Raw genomic sequence first — 12223 nt, 5'->3', positions numbered from 1 at the left:
ATGAAAATGGTATATATTTCTCTCTGTACTTGTTAAACTGCAACTATTTCTTTTGCTGGGATAATAATGGATTGCACAAGTTTATCAAGTAAATGATTTTATGCGTTATATTGTAATATGTTAAGCCTCCCACAACCACCTTTTGGTTGAAGTATTTTAAATGGGGACATGAACGAACTATCCAACGTAGTTGTGCCTGCTGGATAGAGGGCCAGGTCTTTGTCTCATCATTAATTACTGGATTTTATTCATATGAGTAATTCTCCATTGTGAAAAACAAAAGAAACAACTAAGATTTCAAAAGAACAATGATGATTTGTGTGGGAAACTCCCATTAGTTCAGTCGGGTATGAAAAAGGCTTCCCAGCTTAAATTTATGCATTTAGAAAGCCTCAAATTGTTCACTGATGCAAGCATGCTTCGCCATTACTTGAACAGGTCCCACATTATTGGTTTTACTTGTTTAGGCACTGCGCTACTGCTGATGAGCTACGGAGCAAGGCCCTAAATCCCCAGTTCTTTTGCATGCAATAAAAAGTGCATCCATGTAGATGCAGACTCCAAGAAATATGAGGATCCTATTTAATCTAGAACCAGTAAACGGACTGGTTTTGTGGCTGTACTGAATGGGATCCCTTGCATGGCAGGAAAGCTAAGGAAATTAGCTTTCTACTACTTCCCAGGGCAGTACCTGTCCCCCTATGACCATTCTGAGTTAGAGTGAGGGAGCAGCCCCACCATCAGCATTTATGCACAGAAGAGCCTGAAGCACTTCTGAGCTGGTCGGAAAAGTGTCCTCACAGCTGCAGCTTGTGTCCTGGGGCACTGTACCCAAGCGGAACACCCTGTCTGAACCGAAGGCACTTTGTAGCCTGTCAGTTCACATACTGAGCAAAAGAGCAGTATAATCTACCAGCACCCCTGGGTAAAAAGACTATGTAAAAGCCACACTGGGAAAAATGCTTCTATAGGTACCTTCAAAATCCAGTCTGGAAAACATTACGTATGCATTAACTTTAGGTGACAGCTATACCCACTTACACTGGAGAGATAACTACTCCTAGAGCTGAGACCTTGAGGTGCAGAGCATCTGGGACAATGGTGTCCCTGTAGCATCAGACAGATATGGCCCTGACTTGCTGGCCACTTGCCAGCAGATCTCCAGCTCTGACTGTCTGCCTTGGATGCCTCCAAGCTGTAGACAAAAAGCCATAGTCTGTGTTTTCAGCCCAGGCACAAAATCTGAGAGAGAAATGAGGTCCTACCCAGAAACACCCTTACTAAGGTGGCCCTGCAATGAGCTGAACCTCTGTGGGCTTGCGCTCCCACTTGGGTGAGAACGACAGAGCGTGCACAACCGTGTGGGACACACCTCGTGCTTTTAAGATTGGCTTCCAGGGCCCAAACAAAGTACTGAAGCACATGGTCTCATGGTCTGTGCTGGATTTGGAATGTCAGGCTGTCATTTCACACTCCAAAGATTTCTTTCACCTAGGAGCTTATTTGAAACAACAAGTTTGATACTTAGAGGTGAAGTGCTGCAGGACCAGTAAGTAATCTCAAGGACATCAGGCAGCTTCCTGGACTGGACAAGCTGTATTTACTGCAAACCTGGGTTATCCATGTTTGGCTACTGACTCCAGAGGTCAGCAAAAAGGCATTCCTTCGAGGCCGCTGGATTTCATACCAATTATTTTAGCTGACAGATGACACAACAGCAGCTGAGAACAGTTGGGCTGAGAAACTCATAGCCCCAGTCCCTCCTCCAGAGCAGCACTCTTTGCCAGCGATGGAGGTGCTGAGCTGGACTCAACACTGCCTGGGGATCCCTGCTTCGCAAAAAATCCCGGGTAGCTACTTAAGGCAGCTTTAAGATCAGTTTGCGATGAACAACCATGTCCAACTGCTATACGATTGCCTAGTTTTTTCAAAAATCTATGCTGATGGTACCAGTAACACGGTAAATAATTCAAATGGAAAGAATTCTGAACATATGCATTGACGTGTATATTGTGTGTATGATGTGTGAATATAATTTAGTTCTTTTTTTATAGTTCAGCTGTTTCTTACAATAAACTTGGCTGGTTTCTTTTCATTGTTGATTTTTTTTAATGCAAACTATGTCTGTGCATCCAGAAGTGTTTTATTTATAGCATTACAAAGGACTATTTATATTGAAAAGGAACTGCTTTAATTTAATGAGGGGAAGGGAGGGAAGAACATCAAGACATTTAAACCTGATGGACTAGTAAGGGTGACACACCTTCTTCTCAGACTAGAGGACTATGATATATTGGATTGTTTGCAAAATCCAACTGTTGTGTTTAGGACTCAAAGAGAATTAACTGTGTTTATTATTTACTGTATTCGAAGGATTAAGCTCCTGGAAAAACCCACTGCACAATGAAGTATAAAAGTAAAAGTTATCAGAACTTGAATGCCCTAAACCGAATGTTGAAAATTATCTTTTATGCATGTTGGCATGTTTATTAGTTTTTCCTAGGATATCAGCTTTTAAGGATTGCTGATAAAATCACCAGCATTAAAAAAAATAATCACACACTAGACAAAACATCCTCCTTCCTAATATAAGATTTGTACTTACAGTTCTTTTAGGTTTGTTAGTGTCCTGATAGCAGTGGGGAACTCGTCCAGACTGTTGTAATTTAAATCTCTGTGTGAAAATAGATGTTATTATTTAGGTTATGCACTGCATAATGGATAACATAGAATTGTTGGCATTTGTAATGAAATATCATCTCCCACGCACTGAATAAATACATACAACCAAAAGCCAGAAAAACCTCAAAAGTATATGGATGTTTTCCAGCAAACTCTATTTAGGGCACATTATCATTCCTATTGTTTATCAGCATCCTATTTTTAGTTATATCTTAGCTATTCTGCAATAAAGAAAACACAAGTGGATTCAGATACTACTAAGGGATTTGGTATTTTGTAAATTGCCCATTATTTTCATTATGTGAAAGTACTAACGGAAAAAAAAAAATCTTTCAAACAGAGTATGCAACAGCTTTCTATGGTAAGCTGCATTTTACATGGCTAATACACCTCACTATAAAGGTTTCATTTGCCTCATTCACTGTCTAGTTGTATTAGTCTTTCTGTTTTTTTTTTTGCTGTTGAAAAAATCTCTGAAGAGCTTTTTCCCAATGGTTAAGTGATAAAAATAAGAGATACTGGAGTTTGTAGGGTACAAATGATTGGGGGAAATCTTCCTCTGGCTAAAACAAGTGGGAAAACATAGAGCAAGTTCAACGTTACCATTAGCTGTGTTGTTAATTTTAACATTTGTCAATATTCATACGGAGAATGTTTCTACCACACAAATGGTAAAAATGGTAGTTTAGCTAGGGTAGTGACCTCTGCTTTAAGAATTGCTCATGCTGCAGTGGTAATTAGACTTTATTCTGGTAGGCTGAATGGACTATAAACCTACTTCTGCCCTCAGCATAACATGTGCATCCTTTGCCATTCAGGAGACACCTGAAACTAAAATTGAGACATACCAGTTTACTGTGATGCTCTCTGGCACTTCTGTGTGAAGAATATAGTCTGAAAAACTTGAGCAAAAGCCTTTTTGAACAGGCAAAACACAAATCACAGTTTACAATAGATTGAAATTGAAATAGTATCAGGCTGAAGTAATGCAGGCAGGAAACTGCTGTCTGAACTCAACAAGGCTTTCCTTCCTGCTTGTAAATCTCTCTCTCCTGCTTATTGACAAAAAGAGATTACAGGCATGTATGGTTTGGTTTTGCCCTCCAGTGATATGTGATTTCCAGACCTATGCATTGATGCAAACAAATGACCTTAAAGCTGGCGTCCATCATTTACACCGAGATCTCTTTAGATTATCTTGAAACTAGCTGGAAACCGGTCTACACAGCATGCAATTACTGTGCTTGAGGCAAGTGCTATATTCTCCTATTGCAGTGAAGTGGCTGCACCTACTCTTATTCCCAAGTTCATGACTGTCTTCTATGTTTTCACCTCTCTCATGCCAGGTGGCTGGGACTGGGTTTGCGATTACTTATTCCATTGTTCTGTTTTTCCTCATTTTTGACCAAGTGCCATGTGAATCTTACTTATAAAAACAAAACAAACCATTACGTTTTCCTTCTCCCTTTCCCGTCCCCCCTTCCGGTGCTACACTAAGGGACTTCCTCTCAACTCACAGCCGGCTAAAAGTCAAAATTGTAAAATTGCAGTTCAGTGCCCAGGGATCAATTTAATCAAAACTACTGATTAACAAAAAAGCCCCAAACTTCTTGCTTTCTGATCTTAATGAAACATGAGAGTGGCCAGTACATAGTTCTGTGGATAAGAAAGCAAATAGTCACCTTTAGATTAACATTATTCACATTTGAAACTTTGTCCATTTGTTCCTCTTAACAGGCCTTTTAGCCTCTGTCCTGGTTGAGTGAAGTATCTAAAATCTCTGAAAATGACACAGCTGATTCTAGCAGGTGCCAGTAGGAAGGATATGCGAGGTTTTACTGTCCCTGTAGCATTTTTGGAGTCTGTAGTCTACTCTAGCAGACATCTTTATTCAATTAACTCTGTAATGAAATACTTTGTGCTGACCATCAGCACTGCGTTCCTGTTTGGTGTTCTTCTGTAGAATTATTTTTTGTTAGAAAACTCAAGAAAATTTGAGCTGCTCTGAACAGAACTGTGGTGAAAACATGAGGAAATTTCAATCTTTACCAGTGCTATTCTTTATCAGAGCTCCTTAAAGACAAGAACTTAGATACAACTGAAACATTCCTCTTCCTCCCTTATAAAACAGAAGCATAATTTGGCTACCTGGTACTTTCGCTTTTCCAGGGATAAAAAAATAAACCCATCTAATTTTATAACCCTCCTCTATGGCAAGACAGTTTCTTAATGTTAAAGCTTTTCATTGTGACAATTTCCCAATCTAGCTATTAGCTTTATTGATTAAACAAGACAAATAAATAATACAAAACTAGGCAAATGTAACTGTTCATGAATAGCTGCTTCTATGGCTTTGAAGGACAGTTTTCAACTGTCCTTCAAACAATTTATCAATTGACAATGCTTATTAAAAAGGCAAACTAATTTTACAGTAAAAAATGGGATTCGCTACATAGTGTCATTGTAAACCATCACTTAGCGATTAAACAAGCCAAAAACCACATTTGGCTTTTAGGCTATTTTTATGCTTTCAGAATATTAATGAAAACACTGAAAAAAAAAAGAAACAAATAAGAGGTCAGCTCACAAAGTCTCTAGGCTGTGGAGCCCATCAAAGCATTTCTTTCCCAGGGAGTAGATTCTATTGTTATGGAGATGTCTGCAGGGGAACATTAAACACACAGTCAGGAAAGCACACTGCACACAGTGGACTCAGGCAAAACATTTTGATGGTTAAATCAAAAGAAACTTATTTTCAGGCATGCAATGACTATATGCAAGTCATGCTTTTGCAAGAGCATGTATCGGAGGCACCTCTGCCGCCCTCCCCCCCTTTTCCCAGTATCCCATCCACGCAGTGTTCCATGTGGTTTCATAAAAGGCATTTGTTTTAAAACCACCTAGATTGTTTAAAAAAGGTATACCCTGGAGTTCCAGGTCGGGTTTGCATATCGCATACTGGCAAATTGTCGACATTCTCAGTGGTGGTTTAACGGGTTGCCTTAAAACCCGTCTGTGGGGTGTGAGGTGTATATTTGGAAGATATATATTCAGAGGGTGTTAGAAGGTACAGCACAGAACAGAGGCGTTGAGGAGATGGGTAATATCACAGACAGGAAAGGACCATCAGGCTTGCAGAATGAAAGAAGACACAAAGCCAAGGAAAGGACCATCAGGCTTGCAGAATGAAAGAAGACACAAAGCCATAGGACAGGAAAGTCATAGCTCCACTGAGATGAGTAAACGAACCAATCTTCAAAGTGCTGTAACTTGCCTTCCTTTGAAACTATAAAAATCAACAACTACTTTTTCAAATGTTTAGCAACTGAAAGTAATTGTGTTACATATTTCAACCAACCGCCCCGCACAAAGGCTCAGACTGCTGCCTATTTCGAAGTCTTTTGGACCGACATGGGAAAAACCCACTCTGTGTGAAGCGCATTAATGTGAGCAGATACAACTTGGAGCCGTGTCAAGTTGTTTTTTAAAAAGGATGCCTTTTTCCCAGATTTTTCATTTTATTCTTGACACTCTACCCTTATAGGAGAAACTATGGGAGTAGTACTTTAAAAGAAAAGAAGGGCTGTGAATGAGGGGCTGCCAGGCACTTCCCCTTCAATGCTTCATTCTGCTCTGAAAATAATGTTAAAGATCAGAGGCTGTCTGAATGTTCTGCAGAACCTACAGAAATTGAGTCTACCTGTCCATAAAAGGCAGGGATTCTGACGGCAAAAGGCCATTCTGTGGGTTTTTCCTTTCCTAGGAAGAAACCTAATCAACTTTTTTTTTTTTTTTACACTGGCCTTTAATGCCTTAGTTAGCTGAAGAGTGTATCTCCAAATTCCAATTACGTTTGATTTTCAATGACAGAGCTTCAGAGCTTCAAACCTTCTCCAATTGACCATGCATTTTTTTACTGAGTTGAAAATTTGCCAGACTGAAAAACAAAAGAAAGCAGAACCACACACAACAATTTTGATGAGCCAAAAATATCAGATGTTGTAGATCACGAGGAATGATTCAATTATTAATCAATATGAAGCCCAGAAGATTAGAAATAAGCAAGGCAGATCTAAAATAAAGAAACCTAACTGAGCAGAAGCAATCAGGGCATGAAAAGGAATAATTTTCTCCTGCATTTCTTAACTGTCCTCTTATTGCTATATTTCTGGTAGGGATTTAGAGGATGATGTCCAAGACAGTCATTTGTCTTCAGCATTACTGAGATAAGTCCAGAATCTCAGTCAAATGACAAGTCCATCCACTCTCTAACTTGAATGGTATTGGTACTTAATGTGAACAGAAGGCAAAGATTTTGTGGCACAAGGCAGCTGTTACTCTCCATTTTCGGTGCCCTATATATGCTTACATGAGTATATTAAGCACAGGGAGAGATGGTGATTATAATTGTCAAGAATCTGGTATGTGCCAGGTTCAGTGCTTACACTAGGGCTAGAATATGCTAAAATATGCAAAGTGCCTTACAGACTATAGTTTCAGACAGCTTGTGAAGCTTGAATATATTATTCTCTCTTTAACAATGCTAACATTTTCAAAAGTATCCTGAAATAACTTCTCCACCTCAGTTCTCCTCAGTTTCTCCAGCCAGTCTAGAATTTTTTCCACTTGGTACATTCCCAGAAGATAAAAAGCTGAAAACACACTTCATAGTATTCCTTCCAGATTTTCGTGAGAGCTATGCATGTTTCATTTAGTTTTACTGGTATGCAAAAATAACAAAATGCAAAACTACATATACTTTCTATGAAGAGAAATGCATACTTTTTCTACTGGACGTCAGTCTTTCCAAGTCACCCAGAAAGCTTTCAGTTCATTTCCTTTTTCTATTCTTCCTTCATTCAGTACACACTGCCTGAGAGTCTTAGAGAGCACACAATTCATCTCTTCCCGTTTGTTTTGCTGACTAGATAAGGCGATTTTTTAAATTCACTTACATAGTTCTTTCCTGGAGATGGAAACTTTTAATCTAGATCAAAACAAGTGATTTAGCAAATGCTAGTTTAACTGTAGGAAGACGTAAAAATCTGTTTATTCAAGATAATTTTAAAAAATTTTCTTTCGTAGTACATATACAACACAGAAAATTTATTTTTCAAAAAGAAGATTTTCTGCAACAAATGGAATTGACCTCTTGGTAAAGGAATTAAGCCTGGTGCAAATGTAGAAGGAAACCGCAGATTTATAGCCCCAAGATATCAATTTAATGCTAAGAATTTAAGACAAAACAGATGTTTAATTAACCCATGTATACATCTCTTTACCTATCATTTGCCAACTGGGGAGGACTAGGAGAAATTTAATTATTAAAGGTTGTCTCAGGCAACATCTAAATTAAACACTGCACCTTCAAATAATTTATCACCAAATGGTCAAAGTCCTGCAAAGAAGCAGAGATTGTGGCTAAAAAACAATCATTAAAACTTACAGAACTACCAAACTAGAGAGGTTTCCAAAAGCATAGTCTGGTATGTAATGAATTTTATTCAGTGCCAATGTCATTGCCTGAAGTGCTGGTAAACTTCTAAAAGCTTGGACGGGAATTTCTGTCAAAGAATTATCGTCTAGCCACAGGTGTCTAAGGGAGACCAAGCCATTGAAGCAGTTGGGGGGCACATAGTTGATGTGGTTGGCATCCAGACGTCTAGGAGAAAAAGAAATAGAGAAAATTGACTCTCAGAAAAGAACAGTGGACTTACACAATGGATATCAGAAGTTATCATCAAGAACACAATCCCAAAGGATAGACATGGATTGCCACATCCATTTTTCATTTCCCGGAGATTCTACATTTCCATCTTGTTTGCAGCCTCACCCCTGAGACCTCACATCGTGTTTACAAGTCTCCTTGTCAGCTGGCTCTCTGCAGCCAGCTCTCCTTTGGAGCCATCAGCTTGCTGAGAGCACACACAGATCATTTTTGAGCAGAGCCTCTCTACAGACCTGGTATGAATTTGTTTGATTTCCCAATTATTGGAAACTATGGAATAAAAAAGTGTAAGAAACTCAGCCAGAGATTCTCTTTCAGAACTTATAAATCACTGAGCTGCATTTGGTTTTGACTTGGGTTTCCATATGCTGGACAGCCATTTTAAGAGCCAAAAATAAAACTCACTTCTGAGTCTCTGTTCCTGTTTTATCTTTCCTTACATATTGTTTATTCTAATGAGCCCTGAAATTCACATTTTTTAGTAGTGGAGCAAAATTCTTTTTAAACAGACATGACTGTTGCTAATGCAATGTATTTATTTTGAAAAAGGAATTGTTAAATTCACTCCAGTTGCTGCAGGGCCAACAGAGGGAGCTCAACTGCACCTCACACCTCTTCAGAACCTGCAGGTGATACCTCGCTCTCACACTCGTGTGAATAAGGATTAAATCTACTGAACCTTATGCAGATGTGGCGCTAGAAAAGTTATGTCATATATTCATTGGCTTTTGTTCTTGATGTGCTTTGCTTTCCCACTGTGATGCTTTCAGGGAAATACTTAAAAGCATGCTTCAGATTTCTGAAACTTCGTGAAACATCCAGATGGTGATCTGTATGCCAATACACTTTTTCTGCTTTTAATGTGTTGTAGTGACTTGTACCTTATTCGGAACATGAAAGCCATGCTCTAAAACTTTTCTTGAAGATGTCTGTACAGAGGAGTAATTAGGTGAATGGTGAAACAGAAATGAATTTAAATAGATGTTTGAAAACATTACAGAACAAACAGACACACCCAGGGTACAAAGAAGTAATTCCGTACAACCTAAATTCAGTCTGTTTGAGAGAAATGCAATACTCTTTGTGGCAGGCATACTAATCTCTTTATTTAAAGCTGCTTCTTCATTTACAGTCATGTAAAATGTCAGGTCCATTCTATCTCCTACTCCATGCTGCTCCTACCTACTGCATGAGAACAAATAATGACTGCTAAGGCTCCGTGCCAGGCTGGCAAATAACTGAGACAAGGTCAGTTGGAACAAATTTATAAAGTTCAGTGTCAAAGCCCTTGTACAATTAAATTTTCAATATAATAACTGACATGGCAGGCAGCAAAGACAGAGCTTCCAAAATAACTCAAGGGTCTGTCAACAAATGGGTGAGGCTGGAAATGTTTAGAAATACTCATGCTGTACCTCCCCCATTCCCCAGGCAACAACCATGCTACGCCTGTGTTTTCAAATAAGGTATAATTTGAATGAGTAGATGAGGTTTCTTTATGTTCAGTCAGAAGTAAGTTTCTTCCCTGGGTGATGCTGGTATGTAAACTAAGAAGTTACAGTTGCCTTAGTTTGACAGTTAGACTGATTAAAGAATGGAGGCTTTATTCAACCTCAGTGTGTTACTGTATTACAGTTAGCATGTTGTTCAGTATGAAGCTTGTCAGTGCAGCTCTGATGTCCCCATTGCCTCCACAGGAGTTACAGGATGCCTGGCGCCAGGGCAAAGCCAACGGTCAGTTGTTTACATGTGACCCTGTGGCTGAAAGGGTAATACTTGTGCTGTCATCAGTGAGACCAGGATTTTTACCTTACCAATATTCGGTGGCAAATCAAGGTACTGATTTTGTTTATAGCTGAAGTTTCCAAATATAAACCCAGCACTGGCTATCTAAACAAAATACAAAACGTAAAAAGAAAAACCAGGACTGCTGTAATATAAATGGGATTCTAGTTGGTTGGATTATTGTTTAAATGATCTTTGGAAGAAACCAAGAAGCTATGATGACTTGTGCTGCAGATCCTATAACTGGATTACGTATCCTGCAAGTGTTCGTAAGAAGTACTGCCTCAAGTGCTTTTTTGTTATCTAATCTTTTAAAAATTTCCAAGTACTGTTTTCCCTCTTGCAAATATTAAAAGGTTTTAGCAGCGGTTATGTTTCCTGTCATACTGTAGGTAATGCACACTGATGTATAAAGCATTGATCAAAATCGCCGTTTTCAGCCAATTGTTTTACATGTGTTGATCAAAGTTTTGGCACTTCCAGAACTAAACCCATTAACTCACAAACATGACTCTATTTATAACTGAAAATATATAGATAACATGTGGTGAGTTTGAAAGCCGCTATTATATTCCAGAGAGAGCCAATTTAGGGAAACAAAAATGCTTGATCTCTTCTGATAGGCAGCATGTAAATAAAGCAGCCAGTAAGAAATTCACCATGAGCTCACTTAAAATGTCCAAACTTTTCAAAGTAAATGCTTCAGCTATGTGCACTGTATCCCACTGGTGTTTCCTGTGACATACTGTGAATGATACAACCATGTGCATAAACTATGAAAAGATATTATTCATACAGAATTATAAACAGGACTCATTTATTGGTACTCTGGAACGAGTGAAAGTAGATGTTTGAAAATATTTGACTTGTATTTTTTTATCAATTCAGTATGAATGGATACTTAATTTTACACCACTGGTAGGTTTCTAAGGGAATATATATTTTTTTCCTCTTTCTGCGTCTTCTCTCAAGAGCAAGCCCAGCTACAACCTGGATGTACCTTGTGATCAAGAAATTCCTTAATGTCTTGTTGGCATGTCTTGCTCATTCATTCAGGCTTAAATCAAATGCTAGACATGGGATCAGGAAGGAGATTTCTCCCAGGTCATTCTCCCCTCTGAAATAAACAGCTATTACATGGAGTGCCCCTTCTTGCAATGGATGAGGGCCTGAATACAACAAAGGGACCGGAGAAGAGCAAAGCCACAAAGACAGATAAAGAAGTCAAGGACAAAATACTTCTTCTGACATCTACGTTTAAAATAAGAGAGGTAAAACCAAAGGAAAAGGGACTTTATGTAACAGGCAGGGGAGGCAGAGAAGTGACAGCACATGGCAGATTAAAAAAGGGGTGCGTTCCTCCCTTTCCTACCACCTTACTCTTCTCCTGACCTGGCTCTGTTATGCAGGGAGCTGCAGACAAGCCTCTCCACAAGGTACAGAGCAATGATGGGCAGAGGCTGGGGACAGCGCCTGTCTGGGTACGGTAAACGGGCAAGAGGGGGGTCACCTGCAGCCCCACCATCTTTGCTAGTGTGTGGTAACATGGACCCTCTCAAGGGTTTGTGCACAGGAGTTGGGCTAAAGCCCCATTTAAGTAATGGCAAGTGACATCAAAACTGTCTCTGAGAAGTGGATGTAATGAAAATATAGCTGGCTATTGTGAGCCATGTTTTTCAAACGTGGCCCTTTACGCAGGATATCCCCTTCAGTCCACAGGGGAAAATGCCAGGACTATTGTAAAAGCTTAATTACAACACTCCAGCACAGCAGTTCCCACAGCTCACTTTCAGCTCTGCCCTTGTACGGGCTTCTACAGGACTGACACAGAGAACCCTGCGTGGCAACAGCACGACCGAAAACGAGAAGTCACAAGTCACAGTTTAGGAGCGTTTGTCTCTGCCCCACTGTTCAGTTTTACATGGGGGGGTCTCAGTTTCAATCCTTAGTGTTTCTCTTCATAGCCAAACATGCTGCTCAGGTGTTTTAGTAAACCTGCATTCAAGACGGTGGGTCAGGATGCTAGCT

The 12223-nt window shown here is 39.5% G+C and overlaps 1 protein-coding gene across 1 annotated transcript in view; it reads right to left on the bottom strand.

Annotated features, from left to right (window-relative positions):
• LGR5 (leucine-rich repeat containing G protein-coupled receptor 5) overlaps positions 1-12223 on the bottom strand; it is a 52296-nt gene that overhangs the window by 16844 nt on the left and 23229 nt on the right. Inside the window, exons 4-6 of the mRNA XM_010282785.1 lie at positions 8129-8344; positions 5270-5341; positions 2606-2674 (exon numbers count right to left, since the gene is read on the bottom strand). Of these exons, the coding sequence (XP_010281087.1) occupies positions 2606-2674; positions 5270-5341; positions 8129-8344 (357 nt within the window). The remainder of the gene's footprint in view (positions 1-2605; positions 2675-5269; positions 5342-8128; positions 8345-12223) is intronic.

This window comes from Phaethon lepturus, unplaced genomic scaffold, assembly GCF_000687285.1.
Source record: "Phaethon lepturus isolate BGI_N335 unplaced genomic scaffold, ASM68728v1 scaffold7832, whole genome shotgun sequence".
NCBI classification, from domain to species: Eukaryota; Metazoa; Chordata; class Aves; order Phaethontiformes; family Phaethontidae; genus Phaethon; species Phaethon lepturus.
This window is presented reverse-complemented; position numbering and strand designations above follow the sequence as displayed.